Source organism: Cervus canadensis, chromosome 5 (genome assembly GCF_019320065.1).
Source record: "Cervus canadensis isolate Bull #8, Minnesota chromosome 5, ASM1932006v1, whole genome shotgun sequence".
Taxonomy (NCBI): Eukaryota; Metazoa; Chordata; class Mammalia; order Artiodactyla; family Cervidae; genus Cervus; species Cervus canadensis.
In genome coordinates, this window is record NC_057390.1 from 91,165,935 (window position 1) to 91,189,863 (window position 23,929).

Consider the following 23,929-nt stretch of genomic DNA (forward strand, 5'->3'; position numbering starts at 1 on the left):
AAAGAAACCCAACTGTAAAACAAGAATATAAAGAATGGTGCCTAGCCTGAGACTGCAATGCTACCAAAGGCAGCAGCCAAGCTCATGAAAAGACAAGCTTAGCTCACGGTGAAGATGACCATTTCATGGCAGACTGCATCCATGAAGAGAACCCACAGCTAGTAGTGCAGAAGCTACGACAGCTTAAGGAGCGTTATGGAAAACCAGGTAAGAAACAAAGGACATAAAAAAGACTAGGTTTGAGTATTAGCCAGGGTTCTCCTGAGAAACAGAAACAAGAAGGAGTGTGTGTGTTTAGATAATAAGGAATTGGCTCACACAATTAGGCAGACTGAAAAGTTCCAAGATCCTCAGTCATCACGCTGGAGGTCTGGGAGAGCTGATGGCATGATTCCATTCTGACGGCCTGAGAAACGGGAGGGTTGATGGTTTAAATTCCAGACTGGGAGCCAATGGGCTCGAGATCCAAGAAGAGCAAGGTTCCAGCTCGCATCCAAAGGCAGGAAAAGACTGAGGTCCCAACTCAAGCAGTCAGACAGGAGTTCCTTCTTACTCAGCCTTTTAGTTTCAGGTCTTCAGTCGACTGGATAAGGCCCCACCCATGTTGAGGAGGGCAGTCTGTACTATTTAAGACTATGGTTCAAAAGTTAATCTCAGCCAAAGACACCCTGACACTCCAGGAATAATGCTTGACCAACTATCTGGGCACCCTGTAGGCAAGTCAAGTTGACACATAAAATTAGCCACCATCACAGCTTACTTGACACTGATTTGCCTGCTCTTCCCAGACAACTAAGAAAGAGCAAAAACAAGAATTCAAAATCTGGTGACAGGTACCAGGCAGAGGAAAACTGACCCCTTCACTGGGCAATTTGGAGAAGGAAATGGCAACCCACTCCAGCATTCTTGCCTGGAGAATTCCATGAACAGAGGAGCCTGGCAGGCTGCAGTCTGTGGGGTCGCAAAGACTCAGACACAACTGGAGTGACTAACACATACACTTTCACAGGACAACCACCTTTTGCTCTTCCCTTAATAAGAGTGAATGTGAGCAGGGGACTACCTCTCAATCTGTCAGACCAAAGTCCAGGGAGAGAGCAAAGGCTCTGAAGATGACAACGCACAATTGGCTGGAGATTCAATTATTAGCACAGGGACACATCGCTGCCTGAAAGTAAACTATCCTTCAATGCCTCTAATCAAAAGACAGCTGCTTCCAAAACACACACACACAAACACACACCCCACCCCACTCCATATCAGAGACCTATCCAGAAGGAGAAAAAGCTTAAGAGAGAGACTAAGGCCCTTTGGGGTACAATAGAGCCAGTGCTGGAAGAGATTCTTTCAAAAAAAAAAAATTATGGTCTCATGTAATTCAGCCCTTGTGAAGCCAGGATAATAAGTCAAGCTGTTGGCGAGGGCTGTAGTCATCTCAAGGCTCAACTAATATAGGATCCCCTTCCAAGCTCACTCATGTGGTTGCTGGCAGGCCTTGCTTCCTTAACATGTGGCCTTCCCCATAGGCTGCCCAAGTGTCTGCACAACATGGCAAGTGGCTCCCTCTCACTATGGCAGCTAGTGTCTACCAGAGCGAGTGAGCCAAGAGAAGAGGAGGAGGAAGGAAAGGAGGGAAAGAGAGAGAACACCCAAGAATGACGATAAAGACTCCTTACAACCTGATCTGGGAAAGGACACCTCATCATTCCTATATTCTATTCCCTAGGAGTGAGTCACCGAGTTCACCCGACACTCAAGGGGAGAATTAAACTCCATCTTTTTTTCTTTTTTGACCACGCCGTGTGGCATGCAGGATCTTAGTTCAATAACTAGGGATTGAACCCATGGCCCCTGCATTGGGAGTGTGGAGTCTTGACCACTGGACCACCAGGGAAGTTCCCAAGCTCCATCTTTTAAAGAAAGGAGAATTAAAGAATTTATACACAGTTCTTTAAAACCACCACAGGGAGTAAAAGAATTATTAAGAGAAGAAAGAAAAAAATTAAGTAGCTGGATAAGTTATTAAGACACCAATGGATGTTTTACTCTCACTGTATTCCTCAATCCCCAAGAAAACAGTCCCTGCCTCAAGGGAGGTTTGTGTTTGTTTTCTGACAATGTAAACTCCTTGAGGAGATTACGCTGAGGGAAGGGTGGAAAGAAAGTGCCTTTGAGGGCAGAAAGGTAGAAATAAGAAGAAAAAAGGAGGGAAATTTAATTGGGAAGGGGAAGAGCTTTGGGACTCACAAAAAGAGACTTGCAACTCCACTTCCTAGCAGTGCTCTAGGAGGTAACAAGTCTTCACAGGGACTCAGGTATGCACTGTACCTGGAGAGCTGAAACCTCTACACCAGAACCCCCATGCCTGGCAACAACTCTTGAGCTTCAAGTCAGTCATAACCATTAGAGCCACCAAAAGTGAAGGACCCACACCCACCTCAACAACAGGCTTACCACTCACAGCCACAGTGGACTGAAAACTAACCTTCCACCCTTCTCCTGGTTCCTCACAAGCCTCTCAGATGCTGCACAACCCTGAGGAGGGGTGGATGCCATTCTTAATCCCTGAGATTGAGTTTTTCATGAGTTTGATAGAGTTGGGGCAGAGGGGATGTCTCAAGGTTGGATTTAATTTCATTCAAAATAAATAATACAGAACTTCCTGGGTGGTGCAGTGGATAAGAATCCACCTGCAAATGCAGGGAACACAGGTTTGATCCCTGGTCCAGGAAGATTTCACATGTCATGGAGCAATCAAGCCTGCCAGCCACAACTGCTGAGCCTGTATGCCAAAACTACTGAAGCCCGCTCACCTAGAGACTGCACTCCGCAACAGAAGCCACTGCAATGAGAAGCCCGAGCACCATAACAAAGAGTGGCCCCTGCCTGCTGCAACTAGAGAAGGCCCAGGCAAAGCAATGAGGACCCAGCACAGTCAAAAATAAATAACATATATACAGTAATGCTTCATGGTTACCTCATTTTGTGAGATAAGATTCATACTGACTATATAGTCAATTAATTTAGTACCTTATGGATATCTTTTACAATTCACTAATCTTGGTGGTTTCAGAAAAATTCCAGACAAGTTGCTCCATCAAAATACTAAGATTTTTCCATCACTAATACAGTACTCCCAAAATTTCCCAGGTTATACTCTCCTAATGTATAGAATATTAAGCAATTAGTTACATAACCATGTGTATCTGCCTGAATTCATTATCCTCCCTGCAAAAATCCTGGTCTTGTGGGAAAGCCACCCACTTAGATTAGGGACCCATAATTTCCACAGTATAGAAAAATCAAGTCTACTGCATGATTCACAAGTCATTTACTTAATCTCTCAACAGATCCAACCATAAACAGCATTGCAGATTACCTATATTTCAGGATCTTAACCTAAAATATGTCCCAATTGTGTGCTAGTCAACTTTTATCAAAAAAACTCAATTAAAAAATACATTTCTGGTAGATTATGAAAGAATATAGTATATAATCCATTCTTTTGGATTTGTTGTTTTCAAAACTACTTGTAGGTTCTACAATCCTTTCTTTCAGATAGACTCTCAGGATACAAAACAGAGAGTTAGAAGTTGAGAGATACTAGAAAAAATAGGTCTCTGTGTGGAATGGTTGATTCTAGGCCTGAGCAGAAAACAAATGATGGGTTTGGAAGGAAGCTACCAAAGTCTACTGGATTCTTCTCAAAAGGACCCAAGAGCCAATATAGAAGAGGCTTCCACTGGTCAATATGATCATCAACAAGAAAAATAATCACAATGGGTTGAAATTTACTAATATGTCTAAATCCATGAGTTGATAAGAAGACAGTCAGTCACCTTTGAAGCATGCCAGGAAAGCAATTCATGGTGATATTTGGTATAAATTATAAAAAGAAAGGGGCAAGGGGACAAGCCTTTATCCTGCTTTTCCTTTTACAAACTGTACCTAAGGAATATTAAACAGTTGATGAAGAACGGATCAGCTGCCAGGGAGCTGGGGATGCAAGGAGGATGAGGCTCCAATGGTACAGCAGAAGCAAGTTCTGGGGGTAATGGGAATGTTTCATACTCTTCTTGCAGTGGTGGTTACAGGAATCTGTACATGTGTTAAAATGTCATAGAACTTTTCATTTGACTGTAATATGTTAGTTTCAAAAATAAAATTTAAGAAAATTTAAGAGAACTTCTTTTTATAAAAGCATTTCAGCTAGCAATTAAGAAGGAATGAAAGATTTAGAATGTCACCATCTGTAACCTCAAATGAAATTACAGACACTGATTACTGTGAGTTCCTAGCAGCAAAAAAGAAAAAAAAGAGGCCCTGAAAGAACTACATACCACCCCTATTAAGCATTCTTGCAAAAAAAAAAAAGAACCAACAAAACCTGACTCTATCTCATCAAGTCTCCAGAACTAGTTCTAACGACCGATCGACCAATTTATAAGACACACGGGGAACAGAGAAACATGCTAAATGATACCCTGGGGACCGAATCGGCAAAATTTCAGACTGTGAAAAAACTGGTTGGTGGTTGCCAATTGGTCAATGGGGACCGAAAGGAATTTGGGGGAATGATGAAAATGTTCTATATAATGATTGTAGTGGTGGTTACAAAACTGTGTGCATTTGTCAAAATTTACAAAGCTGAACACTAAAATAGGTGAGTTTCATCATTATAAATCATACCCCAACCTTTTAGAAAATGAAAAATTCAGATTGTTCAGTTCAATAGCTCAGTCGTGTCCAACTCTTTGGGACTCTGTGAACTATACCACGCCAGGCCTCCCTGTCCATCACCAACTGATGGAGTCCACCCAAACCCATGTCCATTGAGTCCGTGATGACATCCAACCATCTCATCCTCTGTCGTCCCCTTCTGCTCCTGCCCTCAATCTTTCCCAGCATCAGGGTCTTTTCCGATGAGTCAGCTCTTTGCATCAGAAGGCCAAGGCACTGGAGTTTCAGCTTCAGCATCAGTCCTTCCAATGAACACCCAGGACTGATCTCCTTCAGGATGGACTGGTTGGATCTCCTTGCAGTTCAACGGACTCTCGAGAGTCTTCTCCAACACCACAGTTCAAAAGCATCAATTCTTCTGCGCTCAGCTTTCTTTATAGTCCAACTCTCACATCCACACATGACCACTGGAAAAACCATAGCCTTGACTAGACGGACCTTTGCTGGCAAAGTAATGTCTCTGCTTTTTAATATGCTGCCTAGGTTGGTCATAACTTTCCTTCCAGGGAGTAAGCGTCTTTTAATTTCATGGCTGCAATCATAATCTGCAGTGATTTTGGAGCCCCAAAAAATAAAGTCAGCCACTGTTTCCACTGTTTCCCCATCTATTTGCCATGAAGTGATGGGACCGGATGCCATGATCTTAGTTTTCTGAATGCTGAGCTTTAAGACAAATTTTTCACTCTCCTCTTTCACTTTCATCAAGAGGCTCTTTAGTTCTTCTTCGCTTTCTGCCATAAGGGTGGTGGGGGGACAGAGTGGGCAAACTATAGATTTTTTTTAAAAACCTTAAGATCTAATCAACAAATTGCAAGTCCTAATTTTATCTAGATCTTGATTTGAACAGATTTTTTTAAAATGATTAAATCAACCATGGATATCTGAACACTGATGAAATATTTAATGATGCTAAGGAAATACTGCTAACTTTCAAGTTGTTGCTCAAGGAACTACAGTTATGCGCTTGAAGAATCTTTATCTTTCAACAATACATACTAAATCATTTACAGATGAATAATATGTATAGAATACACTTCAGGTGGAGGAGTTATGTATACACATGAAATAGGATTGAGCTGATACTTGTTCAAGCTGGGTGACAAACAATTCAGGTTCACTATAGTATGCTAAGATTATTATTCTAAGATTATCTATTATTATTTGAAATTTTCCATATTAAAAATATACAAGAGGACTTCCCTGGTGGTTCAGTGGTTAAGAAACTGCCTTCCAACGTCAGGGACACAGGTTCAATCCCTGGACCAGGAAGATTCCACATGCCATGGGGCAACTAAGCCCAAGCACCATGACTACTGAAACCCCTGTGCTCAAGAGCCCGTGCTCTGCAACAAGAGGAGCCACTGAAATGAGAAGCCTGTACACTGCAACGAGACAGTAGCCCTGCTTGCCGCAACTAGAAAAAGCCTGGGGAAAGCAATAAAGATACAGCACAGCCAAAAAATAAATAAAAATTTTTAAAATATATATACATACATACAGAAAAGTAGATCTGGAGTCTTGGAGGCGAGCTAGCCTGCTTAATCTACTTCTGCCTCCTCCGGGCACTCTAACCCCCTGGAGCCCTTGAATCACCACCAAGGAACCTCTGGGCTCTTTATGAAAACCCTTGAAAACCACTGCTTGAGCTGGTCTAGGTATAATTCTTGAATAAAGTATTACCATGAAAACGTTGAATACTTTGACCATCTACTCTTAGGGCCCCCCCCAACACACACCCCTCACCAAGTCTGTTTTTACAGAATTTAATTCTGGCACTTCACCTTAGGTTCTCACCGACACTTGCCCATAAGAAACAGCCTTACCACGGCCACTGCCTTTCCACAGAGATACTGCCTAGGCCAACATCAGCACAAGGAAACTCCCTAATATTCCTGTGTTTCAATGTAGACTGGAAGACATGCCCCCAGTTTTCCACATAACTACCTCCAGAATATGTTTCTCGCCAAAGAGTGTACCCTTTGTACAGAAATCTGTCTCCCAAAAATAGACACTCCTCGTTTGATGACCACCTGCAGAAAGACTGCAGTGGACAGATAATACGGCCAAGAGACAACGTCTAAGAGACAAAGCTGTCTGGTCTGCTTCCTCACCGTGTACTCACTGCAGCACTCTACTGCCATCGGCACATCCCACTCCACATGGTCCCTCTGGGTTGTCTCATTCCTTTCCATGACCTGGATCACTGCGTATCTGCTGCTGACTTCCTAATCCGCATCTCAAGCCCTAATCTCTCCCTTCAGCTCCAGACCCATGTTTTCATTAGCCTGTTAAAGATGGGACACTGCAGCACTTAATGCTCCGTGTAGCCAGAATACACTCATGCTCTTACCCGAACCTAATCCTAGATCTGTTGTCTCAATTAAATGTGTTCCCATCCAACCTACTATTCATGCTAAAAGCTCCTCAAGATACTGTAAAGAAAAGGAAATGGCAAGCCACAAACTGGGGGAAAAAATCTGCAGAACACACCTGATAAAGAATTTTCAGAGTATACAATATAAAGAACTCCTATAACTATATAAGAAGACAAACAAAAAAATAAATAAATAAATAAATAAATAAAAGAAGACAAACAACTGACCACAAAAATGGGCAAAAGATCTGAACAGGAAAATTACAAAAGGAGGTAAAGGAACGCCAAACAAAAACATAATGGTATAACTACACACCCCTAGAATGGCAAAGGGGAATTTGTTAAAATTTATCACTGTATGCTTTAAATATATGCAGCTTACTGTATGCCAATTACATATCTCAATATAACTTGAAAAAGAATACCAAGTCCTGACAAGAATGTGGAGCAAATAAAATCCCATACATTGTGTTAGTGGGAATGCAAAATAGTACAGCCACTTTGAAAAACAGTTTGGAAATTTCTTAAAAAGCTAAACTACAAAAAAAAAAAAAAAAAAAGCTAAACTACACTTACTATAAGACCCAGCAAGTCCACTCCTAGGCATTTACTCAAGAGAAGTGAAAACATATGTGTGCACAAAGACTTTAACTCAAATGTTCATAACAGTTGTATTCATACTAGCCAACTAGAAACAAAGCCAAATGTCCATCAACTGGTGAATGCTAAGTGTAGTAAAATCAAACAGTGAAATGCTCCTCAATAAGAAGAAACTGACTACAACCACAAACAATAACACGGATGAATCTCAAAAGCATTATACCAAGTGGAAGAAGCTAGACACAGAAGACCATATACGGAATGATTCACTTACATGAAATTCTAGAAAAGACAAAACTACAGTGACAGGGAAAAAAAGACCAGTGGTTGCCAGAACCATGACTACAAGGAAACATGAACAAATGTGAGTCGTACAAGAAGCACAGGATACCAATGTTCTATATCATAATTGCAATGGGTGGTTATACAACTGCATATATTTGTCAAAACTCCTCAAACTGTATACTTAAAATTGGTGAATTTTATCATAGGTAAATAACACCTCAATAAAGCTGATTTTTAAAAATACTGGAAGTGAAGGCAAAATAAAGATATTTAAGCTAAGGATAGACACAACTATCATACTGAGTTATTAATGTATGTCAGGTAATGGTATCATGTATCTTACACTCATTACTTCAATGAATCCCCTCAATAAGTCATTCATTGAATTAGCCAACAAAGAGTGACTGAGTATCTATTACACGTGAGGCACTGTTCTAAGTGCTGGGAACAGAATAGTAAGGAAAACAGACAAGTTTATATGCTATTAGAAGAGGGTAATAACTCCACAAAGTGGATACTATCATTACCTGCATTGGGCAAAACAACAAACAGGTTCAGAGGTTAAATACTTTATCCAAGAGCCCAAAGCTAGTATTAGGAAAAGCCAGGATTCAAACTCTAATTCAGGATTTCTCAGCATCAGACAATGGGAGCAGCACAATTCCTCAGTTGGGAAGCTGTCCTGTATGCTGCAGATGTTTAGCAGTGCTCTTCAACAACCCACTAAATGCCCTGATTTATACAACTAAAAATGTCTCTCAGTTCAGTTCAGTCACTCAGTCATGTCCTATTCTCTGCGACCCCAGGGACTGCAGCACGCCAGACTTCCCTGTCCATCACCAACTCCCAGACCTTGCTCAAACTCATGTACGTCGAGCCGGTGATGCCATCCAACCACCTCATCCTGTCATACATTGCCAAGTGCCCCTTGGAGAGAAAATGGTACCTCGTTGAGAACTACTGCATAATTTCTAAACTGACATCACAGCCCAAGCATTTAAAAACTTCTTTCTTCCCACACCTGACACTTGTTCTGAATTCATCTCTCTTAAGACTTCATCACTAGGGCTTCCCAGGTGATTAGTGGTAAAGAAACCTGCCAATGCAGGAGACGCAGGTTCAATCCTTGGGTCAGGGAAGATCCCCTGGAGAAGGCAATGGCAACCCACTCCAGTATTCTTGCCTGGGAAATCCCATGGACAGAGGTGCCTGGCGGGCTGCAGTCCATGGGGTCACAAGACATGTCATGTCTGTCGTACATGACAGAGTGACTAAACAATGAAGACTGCATCATTAGTCAGCCTACATCCTAGCTCTACTCTGTCATTTTCAACAGTCACACTACTGCCAAAATTTATCCTCTAAACCTTCACAGCTTAGATGAAATGTCTGTAGAAACTGCCCTCATTACCAACATGAAGAATTACTATAAACTCTTAGGATATATACAAAGTCAATTACATCATTTCATTTTTGTGTGTCTGTCTCCCCCACCAAGATATGAACTTTTCCTCAGCAGGGGTCAGATTCATGTCTATATCCCTAGTACCCAGAACTAGAAAGCATTTAAAGGTTTTGTTTTCCTGTTTTGTTTTGTTTTTTTAATTCAAATGTAATTTAAACAAATTACATACACCACCAAAATATATGGATCCTTTTGCTTTAAATACATCATACACACACACACAAAACCCAAATCACACAATAAAGCTTTAATCACATGAATCTTATCCAAACAAATGGGTCCTGTTCCTAATAGGATCTGAAAGGATTCTCTAGTTCATAATCCAAAACTTATTAACAGACATATTGAAGCCTTTGGAACTCTTCAAAACCAGATAGAGGTTAAGTTTCCTAATCTTAAAACTCCTTTCAGCCTAGTACGGTTTTTCAGGGGCATTAAACAGTATCACATTATTTTGACCACCAAAGCCCCATTCCGCACTAACTCCCTCTGACCACCAATTCATCTGTTAGTCCCCTATGTTTTTATTGGGCACCCCTCAGTACTAGGGGTACAAAGATGAACTAAAACAAGGAAACAAGAGTTTTAGTTGGGGGTGGTGGGCAGGGAGAACGAACAAAGAAATGGTTAGCAGTGGGTTATGAGGCGCTTATCTCAAGTCATCTTAGTTTTTCTTCAACTGTCTTATAGTTTAGTCCACTAGGAATGTTCTCAAAAGATAACTCAGCCACTAACTAATGTCTATCAAAAACAATGACTTCACAGGAACTATCCTAAAATAAAAATCACACTTGGCAACCGTTTCCTAAAATGGGATAGGATATACAGCCTAATAGTCCACAACTCAACGCAGCAGGCCAGCTCAAAGCGATACTTAACACTACCTTCAGCTATTAACTCATCTTGAAATGTTCACCAGGAAGTTCCATCATTTGATATTGAGGATTTTATGGCCACAGTATACAACTCATAAAAACAGCTATAAATAATTTCTGGCTACGACCATTATATCCTCTCTCTATAATCTATCTTTAGAGCTTGTCTGGCCATTATTTTTTCTACCTTTAGAGCAATCCCAGAACTGTTTTCTGAGAAAAACCTTGGTCCTGCCCACAGGATCCCTTTAGACATATACATTGGCAGTCCATTCAGGCCAAAATGCTGACTTGGTCAGGATCTGACCTCAGATACGCAGAATGTGTGCCCTCAGGACTCCTGACTGAGAGTAAGAATGTAAAACTCTGTGCTGCCTGATGCTTATCAAAACTTGGTTACAAGAAATAATATTCATGAAACCAATTATTTAAGGATTCATTCATTCCATAATTCAATCAAACATTCTCTAGGTGCCAGGAACCATTCTGGGTGCTGAGGAGAAGCAGAGTCCTGATAATTTATGCATCCCTCCTTATCTCTGAGCCAAGCCAAACCATCAGCAAGCAGTACACCTACACCCAGGGGCTTTGGCTCTCTGCAGAATGTTCACTGGTATCACCTAAACCTGGACTGAGCAGCATTATAAGAAGCAATCTTTAAAAAAAACTCTCTAGTATATTTATCACTGGGGATTTTTCCCCACAAAACCAGTGTCCCCATTATAAAAATCAATGAGAGAAATTTTTCTCTGAAAGTCAAAAAAAAGTGTGCCTCCCTTGAACATGTCTTTGATTTTACAGATTGCATGAATCTGGAAGTTGAGCTTTATTTTCTTCTTAGCTTTGTTCTAGGAAACTGAGAGCTAAATACGGAACCAACCTTTGGGAACTGTGAAGTACTTTCTGGTCTATATAACTTCGCCACTGATTTAATTTTATTATTCTTCTCTCATGTCTTCTTTGCCTTAACATCTTTATTTTCCATCCTTTTACTATATATGTTTAGAAAAGAGGTGGTAAATAAAAGGCATTTAATGTGCTTTTTAACCTAAAATTTATTGGATACTTTCTATGTGCGGGGCACTATATTGAACACTTAATGACCCTATCAGAGTTGAACTGTTATTATTTACATTATACAAAGGAAGAAGCTGGGGTTCAGAGAGGTTTATTAACTTGTACATCATCTCAAAACTTGTATTTGATAGAGCTAGGATTCAAATTCAGCCCAAACCATTACACGTGGGTGTATCTACAAGCTATCGTAGGAACGAACTAAGAGGAAGGTGAAGGACAGGGTAGAAAGTCCGCATGGAAGATGCGATGTTTGAGGGAAGTCTTAAAAGGGGGGAGCTTGCCAAGGAGTGAGCAGAAAGTATTCCAGAGGGAAAAAGGAATCATGCAAAAACCTAAACATAAGTTCTGGGAATGGCAAACAGAACATTAATTCATTCTGAAGGGTTCACCAGAAAGTTATTTAATACGAGACATTTAGTAGCTCCATTATGGAGAATTTCCAAGGCCACAAAACTCTACTGTGGCTGGGAAGATAGGGAGAAGTGAAATAAAGGCAGTCTCTCTTTTTTTTCACTGAAGTATAGTTGAATTACAATGCTGTGTTACTTTCTGCTGTATAGCAAAGTGATTCAGTTAAAATTATATATACATACATATATATATATACACACACTCATTTTTTAAACATTCTTTTTCTTTATGGTTTATCATAATAGAGAGCAGTTTCTTTTCATGATGACACTAAAAAGTCTGAATTATGTTCAGTAAACAAGGGGAACCACATAAGGACCTTAAGCTTGAGAATTACAAGATCAACTTGCAAAGTATGTGAATCAATTACAGATTCAAAGTAGGGTACCCAGTCAGGAGGCTACTCTAAACGTCTGGCAATGGAGTAATAAGAGTTAAACAAGGGCTACTGAAAAGAAAGTAAATGTAAGCCATATTTGAGATCTTTAAATTCCCAGTAATGTTAGAAAAAATAAAAAGAAAAAACTGAAATTAATTTGAGTAACAGTTTATTTAATCCAGTATATCTAAAATACTATTTCATGAAGTAATCAACATAAAAACTAATAATGAAAAATTTGCCATGCTCTTTTTGTACTAATTTGAAATTTGGTGTGTTTTTTTAATACTTAAAATATTTGCCTCACCTTGGACATTAAGTTTTCATTGGATAAATTTGATCGGTATTCAGATTTCATAATTTACAGATGAAAAAGCAGATTCACATACCCAAGTTGTTCCAGATATAAACATTTTCCAATAGTTAAGTATCCATGTTTAAATTTAAATTAATTACAACTAATAATATTAAAAATTCAGTTCCTCAGTCATGCGAGTCACATTTTGAGTGTTCAACGCCATACACGGCTACCATATTGCCCAGTACAGGCCTAAAGAGTGATAAAGGAACTTTGGCTACTGACACTTTCCACCATCAGCATTTCATTATCTACTTACTGTTAAGATTTTCCAGGTATTAACATGGATAACTCAGCAAGTACTATTACAGTGGCCCTACTGGCCACATCCTCACTACTGTCACTCACTTTCTCTAGGCCAACGCCAACATCTGTGAAAAAGGAATCTCCAAATGACTACACAGAATGGCTATAAAGTACCTGACACGTGGGATGTGCTCAGAAAATGGAATGGATGCACAGAATAATGCACTTGCTGCAGACCACTTTTGCATCTATTTTCCTGTGGTTCAGCTGTTTATTACACTCTATGTACAATGAATTTTTTAAAAGTTACCTATTTTCAATTATTTATTTATTAGAGGCATTATACAATAACGTTAAAAGCTTCAGCTCCGGAGTCTGACTGCCGGGATTCCAATCCTGGTTCTATCATTTATTAGATGTATGATCTTGGGGAAATGCTCAGCTTCTCTTGTGTCTCAGTTCTCTCCTGGGTAAAACAGTGATTAACGGTACACGCTTCCTTGGGGAGCTTCAAGGATTACAGAAGATAATACAAATAATCACCTGTGCATCGTACCTGGCACATAGTAGGTGTTCAATAAACCTTAGCTTTTAAAACAGAGCTGGTGAAGAAGTTGAAATTACGGCTAACATAAAAAAACTAGGACTTCTCAATTATCCACATCTGTTTGCCATATAATCTTAGATACAAAAAAAAAAAAAAAAAGTGTACAGGTAATACTTTGAGGTCCTCAGAAGAGAGATCCTGCACACAGCTACACCCATTAAGGAAGAAGCTAAATAAAAACTTCACTGACAGTGTATAATTATGCAGTATAGCACAGGTGCACCCAAGCAAATGGAAAATACGAATAAAAATTAGGAAGGCATTTTGCCTTACCTGCTTTTCCGTTTTCGGGGTGGTTTCTCCACTGTGCCAGTCAGTCTACAGACCAAACAGATAAGATGGTAACTAAAAGTAACATACCAGAACACATCTGCGGGCCATACTGTGCCAGTCAAGAACTCAACGGACCGCCCTCGAGAACCCTAGACTCGCTAAGCCCATACCTGACCTTACAAAACGCCTTATGCTCTGTTTCCCAGCGACCCTGGGACTCACCGTTCCCCTAATATCTGTTTTGCCCAAACCTTGCTCTGTCTCCTGGTCTCTCACTCCATCCTCATCCTTATTCGTCACAGCCCATCTCCCCAAAACCACCCACCACCTCCTACTCATTGTCTGCTTCATCAACCCCGCAAGCCCCTCCGCTTCCCCTTCCCGGTGCCCACCCCCTCCCGCCCGTGCAGTGCCCCTCCGAGCCCCGCCCCTCCAGGCCCGGCGCCCCCCGCATTCCACGGCCCCCTCCACCCGGCGCGCGCGTTCCTGCCCCTCCCGGCCCAGCGCCCCGAGTCTCACCCGTCGGCGCCCCTTCCCTCACACACCCCTCTTATCCGGCCGGGAGGGTGCGACCGCCGGCCAGCCCGCTCCGCCGCCCCCTAGGCGACCCCCGAGTTCCCCGCAGCCTGAACCCCCCGCCCCGCCAGTCTCGGCGCCCCCGAATGCCTCACGGCCCCAAGCTGCTGCCCTGGGCCCGCTCCCGCGCCCCCGCCCCATCCCCAAGCCCGACCTCCCTCCAGCCCCCGCCCCACCTGGGGGCCAGGCGACTCCGCGGCTGCTGGGGCTGCCGGGCTCCTCTGACCATCCGGCTCCTGCTCCGCCGCGGGAGCTGCTCCGGCGGCCGCAGGGCTCGCTCGGGAAGCTGAGGCGGCGGAGGCTTGGAGTAGGCGGAGAGGCGGGCGGAGGGCCTCGCGCCTCTGCCAGGCTTGCCGCGAGACCCGCCTCCTCCGCGCCTCTCCTCGGCTCCCATTGGCTAGAGCTGCAGTGTAGCCGAAAGCCTGGCGGTCGATTGGACTCTCGGGCCGTCACATCCCGCCACCTAGAGTTTGGTTGAGACTGCAGGTGGCGGCGGAGGTGCCTTAGAGACTGCTAGCGAGGCCGGGGATATCTAAGCGCCACCGTGCGGCCGAAAGTAGAAACTGCGTCTCCGGCGCCAGACACCTGCGGGCAGGTTCTTTTGGCTCAGCTTCCTGCATCCCACACACCTGCTGGCGCCCCCCGACACTGCGCCACGCCAGACCCAACAGCCAAGCGCTGCAATTTCCCAAACTCCTCTGGCAGGTGCGACAGTGAGCGAAGTCTCCAAACTGAGCTTCATTTTGACCACCTCATATCCGGTCCCAGACTACATCATGCTGTAATGGTCAGAACTCAGAGCTTCATAGAGAATCCAGCAAGAAAACTGTAAGAATCTTATCAAAATAAAGCGTGGTTTAGGTGCTCAGTACTCTGCAGAGATCACAGGCTTGGGTGCAGGCTTCCAAGAAAGCAAGAGGTTTATAAAGTAAATTACCAAGAAAGGAAAATCAACCCTGCAAACAGAATTGATGCCATAACCAAAAGCAATGGGCTTTGTTTTCAAATGCCTGTATAGAATTGACCCCTGAATGTGTTGCTAACCGTCCTGTGATACTGAAGGTAATTGTGACCTCTGCTCCAGCTAATCAATTTTGAAATAAATTTCTTTGCATTTTTAGTATTGTTGCCAGACCTAAGCATGCAAGACTACCAGCACACAAGCATAATCAGTCATCTTTTCTGCTTTAACAAGACCATCCTTCAAAATAAGAAGTAACTCATTAACATATTAACAAAATTCTTCCTTTTTGGTGGAATCCCCTTCCCCTTGCTGCATTCCTCTGTAGTTTTTGTTTGGTAGAGCCTCAGAATCCATTTGGAGCTGAGAAGAGGAATAATTTTCTCTTAAGCTACTTCTGTTTTAGTGGAACATGCTTTTGTGCATCAATAATATAACAGCTTAGAGTTATACACACTAAAAGGCTTGGGACAAATCTCTTACTGATCTCCACAAATGGCAAAAATAAGAATACTAATTTTTCATAAAGTCAAATTTATTTGGTGTAAAGGGCTGTCCTTTATTCTGAGACAGCTCTTTTTACATACTTCCTTCAGTGAAATGATGGTAAATTGTAATGGAACCTTTAAAATGGCATTGACAAGAAAAAACAATTGAACATGTTGGCTCCCCAGATTAGTATTTTACATAACCCCAAAATTATAGAACCACAGTCACCTAATTCCCAACCAGTAGTATCCACCCTTACTATTACCAAGCCAGAAAAAGGAAAGAACCCCAGAATAATTTGTCAGACTGGGAAAGATGGGGTAGGAGTCCTGGTGGGATCAACTTACTAAGACAACTAATTTTGAAAGTCATTTACTATGTTTCTCAAAACATGAATTAAAACTATCCTGTCTGGTTTTCAAGGTTTTTCATAATTGGCCAATGCTTCTGTAACACAGTATTGTCAATAGAGCTGCAGCTATTCATTTCTTAAGCTTTCCCAAGAAGTACGTACCCTCAATTCTATCTTCAAATCATGTCCAAATTCTAGTAATCCCTGCTTCTGTGCTTCTACTACATGAAATGCATGGCCCATCATTCTGGTACATGTTCCTCTTTTAATTCACACTTCCTCTTTTAAGCCTTCCCAACTACTCCATCCTAATTAAACATTTCCTTCTCCAAATTCATTGTACTTATATAAACTACACTATGTCAGCAATTATATATTGCCTTGGATTACTCTTACTTCCTAACTACAATGAATTTGGGCAAATGGCATATAAGTGTGCTCTCAATAAACTGCAACTTCGGGTCAGGGACTGGGTATTTTGAGTGCTGTTTTTAATCCTGAGACCAACCCTGTATGTATTCTTAGACCCAGAATTTTTAAGATTAGAATCCAACTTGCTTGGGGGTCACACAGCTACAATAACCGATATTGTGTAAGATGTACTATTCTAGGATGCCTTAAAGGGGTTCAAGTTCTAGCTCTCCTTCGAGTTACCTATGATCTGTTTCCGAATCTGATGAACAAAGAGGTAATATAGTCATTGAGCCATTTTAAGGATGATACAAAATAGGGCATGTACAGTATTCAGCTAAGTGTGCTCAATACAGGCTAGCTGTTCTTACTGCCTGGCAGACCTGGGGTTCTTTCCTAGATTGATCCCAAAACCTATATTCTTTCCACACTATTCCATAATGCCTGCATTCAGTCTTTAATAACACATTTCCATTTATATAAAAAAGAGCAAACTGCCGAGAACAGTGGATCCCCAAGGACTGAGTGGAATATACTTACCTAGTAAGTATTTTTGTTGACACACATGCAAAAAAAAAATTCATAAACTTCATGCATTTTTGAATTAAGGAAACATTTGAATGATCCAAATCAGCATAAACTTACTATCACAAGGGTGAAAAAGGCACATATTCACCAAGTGATTAACAGGAAAACTAGTAAGAGGGGAACAGGCTCCTTCCCCAAGCATCTACTGTGCGTGGTTTCATGCTAGGGGACTTTCCAAATGCTTCTGTTCGGTGTTTTACTACTGTATATTTCATCAGCATGACTTCACACTGTTTAATTACGCAAGTGAAAGAGTTGTGACGATCTCATGAAGCACGGTTCTGGGCAGTGGATCCAGCACAGAACAATGAATGTTTCCTTTAAAGAATTGGGACACTTAAGAGTCAAATGCAGAACAAAAAAAGTTTCACTTCTGTTTACTAGTCAAGCAACCAAGTAAAGGAATAAGCATTTTTTAAAATTGTGTTATATAAAATGCTAACTTCTTGTTGGGACATACTACAGACTGCATTAGATAAAATTTTTTGACAAACTTCCTATAATCTTTTTATTAATTTACACTGAGAGAATATAGCACCTTTCATCCAAAGAACTGAAGGTGCTTTACAAACATTGGCATTTAGAAAACAAGTACATTTAAAAATCTGGATTTTTGCTGTTAAATCTCTTCCACCCCAGATATACAATTTTTTGGAGGCTGATGGAAAGCAATTCTATTTCTGACAATGAAAGAGGCTCAGAGAGAGTTCGGATTTGCTTTCACAGTACAGGCATTTTCCAAAACCTGATGCTGGGCTTACAAAGCAAAAACACACAAATCTTAATGTGAAGAACAGTATTTCAAACCTTATTTCAAAAGCAAAACCCAGGGTTTAAGACATCAAAATCGTCCAACAGTTCTAGACATCCAGATGGAGTAGGAGATGATGCAGGCTGCATATTAGAGATGTGCTCTTGATCCAGGCTTTTTAGGATCACACTCGAATAAACACATTTAAAATGGTGAGATTTTTCAGGAAAAAGCATTAACCGAGAAAAAGCTAGCCAAGAGCATATCAGAAAAATGAGGAAAGGGGAGTAATTGGCAATTAAAAGTAGACAGTTCTCACTAGAGCCTAGGACATTTTATTAGAAACCAAGTATATCATCGGCAAATAAAAATAGTTATTACCCCCATTAATACAACATAAGGGATTTTACATTCAGCCTAGACACAGGGAGTAACAGAGCCTCCTGCCTATAAATCTGTGACTTGCAAGTATTTTCCACCACATGATTACTCTAAATAGTACATAGCCCTTTTTATTAGAGGGATCCAAATATTCCTTTTAGGCTTACAAAGTCCAATACATTCACTCTCTCTTCCCTTTACATGTCTAATAGTAAAACTTTTTTTCATGCAAAAAGCCATTATTCCGTTGAAGAGAAAAAATCAGGCAAAACAGAGATGGCAGTTAAGGAATGGACAGAAATATTGGCACGTGCCCAACTAGTGACAAACAAATGCAGTACACCTTGACTTAAAAATAAAAGTCACATTACACGGATAACTAAAACAACTACATCAATCTAAGCTAAGGAGTGTCAAATGGGAAGGAAGAGCTGAGGGTTACTGATTTTATTGGTACAACTTAAAAGCAGGTGAGAGCAAGCACTTAAATACAATTTATGGTAACAGAAAAAAAAAAAAAATACTGCAGAGAGCTGTTCCAAGACCAAACCAAGTTGTCTGCATCATTAATTTCCAGTGTTTCACAATTAGTAAAATACATAGCTACATATCCCTGTAAGATAAAAAATACCTTTCCCCCTGAATTACACTGGGGTCAGGGCAGTAACACAAAGCTACTGACCCAACAGTTCAAGTGTTTGCAGCAAATGTCTTAGTCACTTCTTTCTTGCAGCTACACAATTAAAAACTATACAAGGAGTTGTGTGGTTAAGGGGGTAAAAATTAAAACAGTATTGTGCTCATTTAATAAAGGAAAAGCCCTGATGAAAAATTATGTGCCAAGAAGCTTAGACTATAAAGATTTTTATTGCATTTTTAGGTAACCTGGAAGTTCTTATCCTGAATGGGAAAAAGTTGGTTTTCAAAACTACCTGAACAGATGCTAAAGTGCTTTATTAATTGGCTGGCTTCACAAAGATTTCCTGGAATGACAAAAAATTAATTATAGTAGTAAATGGATACCAACTATTTCACAAAATGGTTAATTCTAGCATCATTTATGACCAAAGTCATAAGAGACACTACTGGAACACTTGTCCTTATTAAGCGGACAGTTGCATATCAAGAACTGATCATCACAACCCTTTGGATATTCAAATTACTTACACAAAGCCAAAACATGGTATCACAGACCTTTACAAAAAGGACAATTTGGGTTTTTTTCTACACTTTAAAAAAATCTGCTTCAGATTACAATCCACAAATACAAGAGTCCTGACTTTTCAACGTTTCCAGTTGCAGTTAAAAAATGAATACTTTCTAAAAGTTAAGGTCAAGTGTTACAGCAAGAGAAGAATGATTCCCATTGAAAAGTACATATATTTTACTTAATGATACTCATGATAGACTGTAAACTGGATTGATCACATTCTACTCAACTGGTATCAAATGAACACATCAGCATTACAAGTATTAAATGTTTTTCTATTACTAGAGAGGATATAAACCAAAACATTAATATGGCAGTCATTTGTTTTAGGCACAGTTTAGTGATTTTTTTTAAAATAAATAGTACTGAATTTCAGTTGAAGTTTTAAACTTAATAGCCAAAGGGTCAAGAACTTTGATTAGGAAAAAAAAAAAGAATAACTTTAAGCTAACAACGTATGCTGTTTAAAATTTCTAACATTTTAACCTATCTGAGTTTTATTTAGGATTACTTTATTAAAAAATACAAGGAATCTGGAAAAAGATCAATACAATTATCTTAATGTACAAAGTCATAAGCTAGAGCAGTTTTAAAACTAAAATTTAAAAACACAACAAAGGGCAGCCCTTTAGACCAATTTATTTTATATCCATTTAAAATATCATCCAACAAAGGACAACGAAGTTTACAGCTGGGACGGTATACATAACTCGAGTCATTTGCAGTCCATCGTGCCCACTGGATAACAACTTTGCTGCTGAAATTTCTTAAAACTTACCAAACTAAAACAAAAGACTGAATAATACAAAAGGAGGAGTATTTCAGTGTAGTCTGTTCTGTCAATTGGCTTTTTAAAAAAGGAAACACATTCTGTTTCCCTCAGACCGGTAAATAAGCAAGAGCTACATGCAGCAGTGTGAGTATTAAGACATTTCTCAAGTCTTCTCAAATGAGTCCAAGGCGGGGACGGGATAGGGGGAGGAAACTGATAGAAAAACATTGCTATAGACACCATAACAAACAATAAATTTAGATAATTTAAAATTAAAAAAAAAAGGCAAGAGGCAGCATTTCAGCAGCAAAGTGCTCAATAAAAAGTATATTGTAGAGGGTAATACACAAAAGTTGGGGTAAGAAGAGGGCAGAAAAATGGGTCAGCAGGATGGGGCGAAGGCCTCAAAGGAAATACGGCGTCGTCGTTCTGGGAGGAATAACACGTTCTGAATCTGGAACTGCCCGGAATAACTTTGGTTCTCTTGTATTTACATCTTTGAAGACCATGATTGAAGCAATATTTCCACAACGATAGCAGTAATTAGGAGCAGACCATACTGTTACCAGCTTCTCATCAAACATAAATTTATAGCCTTCATGCACTAATTGATGTGCTCTGCAGATGAGTTTTAGGTTGTTGATATGAACAAACTGCAATTTAGAAAGGTTCTGTTAAGTATTTAGCACATTTTTCAATAAATCAACCTACATATATAAGAAAATAAGCATTTAAATTAAGTATAAATCCTGTATCAACTAAAGCTCTCCTGATTATAGAACCCATTCTACTGTTATTCCCCACTAATTTTCCTAAGTCAGACACTTTGGCCTGAGTTATAGAAATAATCACATAATTAGACACAAATTTCTGAAAGAAAAGCATTCTGTAAGTACATTCAGATATGAAGCAAAGCTTTTTATGGTTTAATAATAAATATATTACTATCAGTCTGCATCCCAGGTGGCGCTAGTGGCAAAGAATCCGCCTGCCAATGCAGGAGACACAAGAGACATGGGATCAGGAAGATGCTCTGGAGGAGGAAAATGGCAACCCACCCCAGGAATCTTGTCTGGGAAATCCCATGGACAGAGGAGCCTAGCAAGCTACATTCCATGGGTTGCAAAGAGTAGGACATGACAGCACACAAACACATTACTATCAATATCGATCATTTACTGAGGCTTCAGTATGGCTCTTAAAAAATTTGGAAAGAGATTTATTATCCTTCTCTTGCAACTGAAAGAAACAGAGGCTCAGACAAGATAAATCTAGCTCTCTGACTCCACTATGCTGGATTAGTTCACCCTGTGTATGTGTGTGTATTTTTAAATGAAAATAGCTGAACCTCAAAAAAATCTGCCTATTCACAATAAGCACACATATCAAATCATTATGTTATATACATAACTAATACAATGTTATATGTCAATTATATCTCAATTTAAAAAATATATATACACTAAGAAATATATATTAAAAAGTTGCCTATCTTTCCCTTATCTCATTACTTTCAGTGTTTGAAAGAAAAGGAAAATTTATTTTACACATAGTACCAGTGGATGCTAAAGGAGGTGCTTTTATTTCATGATCTCATTTAACCTTAAGGAAAGACATATGATAAACCAGACAGGAAATCTGATATCCACGAGCACCACAGTTTGAGTAAACTAGACTAGAAGTTTGGTATCTATAACAACCATAGTTCTTTACATATGCCATTAGCGACCAACAAACCACTTTTACAAAAATGTTGGCTTTACCTCATTTGTGACTTTTGCGCCAAAAAGCCAACCTGCTCCTCGGGGACTGATTGCCCAAGTATCCACATCTTCAGGATCTGACCAAACCAGATCACAAAATGCTCCTTTATGGGGAATTTCCTGATTCCGTTCAATGGTTCGAATTTGATCCAGTGTTTTGATATCAGGAGATAAACCACCATGAACACACAAAATCTGCTCATCTATTAACTAGCAAAAAAAGATAACAAAGAGTTGAATATATAACAATAAACTCAGTCATACCTAAATTCATCAATGAGTGCTAATGATATCAATATAATTGAGATGGCAATTAGATAAACATATGCAAAGTGTTACTGGCAGAAAAATACTTAAGCTTTTAAAAAGATTTACATAAACTTACAGCTGCTACTGTCAGCATGTCAAAAACTTTGGTACAGTATCTCCAGGCATTAGCATTTCCATATTTGGTTTGGCACTCATCTATGAGAGAAACAGAGTTCTCATTAATGAAGTTCTGAATATGCTGATAAAAATAAAGAATACAAGGGAGTTCCCTGGAGATCCAGTGGTTAGGACTCAGCGCTTTCACTGCCGTGGCCTGGGTTCAATCCCTGGTTGGGGAACTAAGATCCTGCAAGCTGTGAGGCACGGCCAAAAAATACATAAATGAAATAAAATAAATAAAGGATATATCTAACACTAGGACAACAGAACTTATGCTTAAACTAGGATGGCAGGTTATGACACATATTTAGCCCTGGTAGATCCTCCATGTAGAGCCAGGGGACTAGTAGCTAACTGGTCTAGGAAAGTGGTCCTACTTTTCATTCCAAAAGTGGCCCTAAGAAGCAGCTTGAAATCATTGGTCAAATGCTATAATCAAGAAGAGCTAAATATTAATTTCACATAACCCGGAGCAAACGTTTTTGTCTTATCATTAACACTGGGAGTAGTTCCCTGGTGGTCTGGTGGTTGGGACTCCTTGTTTTCACTGCTAAAGGTGCAGTTTTGATCACTGGTCAGAGAACTGGGTCCTACAGGCCATGTGGTGTGGTCAAATAAATAAACAAACTTTAAAAAAATTCTGGGCAATTCCATCAAACACAGTAATGTATTTAACGTGACTACTTTATGCTAGCAGGATAACCAAACACATTAAAGGACCCTTAATCACAAGAACATGGGTAATCCCCCTTTTCAACATTTCTCAGACCTACATTGTCTCTCCTGAGATTTTCTGCAGATTGTGCAACTACACACTTGAGTTCTAGTAAGTACCCTGGTAGTTATCGCTAGGTCTTATATATTCTCAGCTGAACATTCTCTCTGCTATCTACAACAGTTAATAAAGTATATTAATCTCTTCTCTCAGTTAATACCAAGGAAGCCATGCTCTTTGGTTTCTTCCTTAATTTTGCAAAAAAACACATATCACTATTGTCCTAAGTACAGCTGAAAATGATACTGTGGGGTATGGTCAACCCTCATAATTTTCTAAATTATATCTCTACGTGAGGCAGGATCCTTATGTAAAAGTCTCAGGAGACATCTCTAACACTGAGCACAGTTTACCAGTAGGAATCGACTTGTCAATTTTTCACCCTAACACATAAGCAAAGCACTTGGTTCATAATAACTGCTAACTACAACCATGTTTATCAAGATGAACTGAAGGCCCAATATAATAGCTATGTGTGGACATTTTTACTTTAAAATCAATATTAAGTTCCATGATGACTAAATCTATCTTCCTCCTGAGGAGCAGATGGGCTTCCTCTTACTAAACAAAACCATTTTATGAGCACTAGAGCATAGCCTGGGATCAAAAACATTCAGTACTGGATGTTGTGCTGCTACCGTTTTCTTCAGTCAAGGCACCACGATTAAAATGTCCTCTTTCCTCTCCCTTTTATTCCTTTTGCCCCACAGTGGTAATGGTGGTCAATTTCTGGGGTGTGAGTGTATGCATAATAGTAGTCTTGGACAGCCGGAGTCAGCTG

The 23,929-nt window shown here is 40.1% G+C and overlaps 2 protein-coding genes across 7 annotated transcripts in view; both read right to left on the reverse strand.

The window, feature by feature from the left end:
• Window positions 1-14,639, reverse strand: part of SCAI (suppressor of cancer cell invasion) — a 121,904-nt gene extending 107,265 nt beyond the window's left edge. For 3 of the 6 annotated variants that reach the window (XR_006269558.1, XR_006269557.1, XM_043469548.1), the window contains exons 1-2: window positions 14,443-14,639; window positions 13,691-13,735 (exon numbers count right to left, since the gene is read on the reverse strand). Coding sequence is in view for 3 of the 6 variants with exons in the window: in XM_043469548.1 (XP_043325483.1) it covers window positions 13,691-13,735; window positions 14,443-14,495 (98 nt within the window). In the remaining 3 variants the exon portion in view is untranslated. Of the gene's footprint in view, window positions 1-320; window positions 406-13,690; window positions 13,736-14,442 lie in introns of those variants that run through there. The other 3 variants (XM_043469549.1, XM_043469547.1, XM_043469550.1) reach the window with 3 other exon arrangements.
• Window positions 14,640-18,133: 3,494 nt separating this feature from the next.
• The window catches only part of PPP6C (protein phosphatase 6 catalytic subunit), a 37,640-nt gene continuing 31,844 nt past the window's right edge, over window positions 18,134-23,929 (reverse strand). Inside the window, exons 5-7 of the mRNA XM_043469551.1 lie at window positions 22,330-22,409; window positions 21,945-22,154; window positions 18,134-20,834 (exon numbers count right to left, since the gene is read on the reverse strand). Of these exons, the coding sequence (XP_043325486.1) occupies window positions 20,586-20,834; window positions 21,945-22,154; window positions 22,330-22,409 (539 nt within the window). The 3' untranslated portion in view covers window positions 18,134-20,585. The remainder of the gene's footprint in view (window positions 20,835-21,944; window positions 22,155-22,329; window positions 22,410-23,929) is intronic.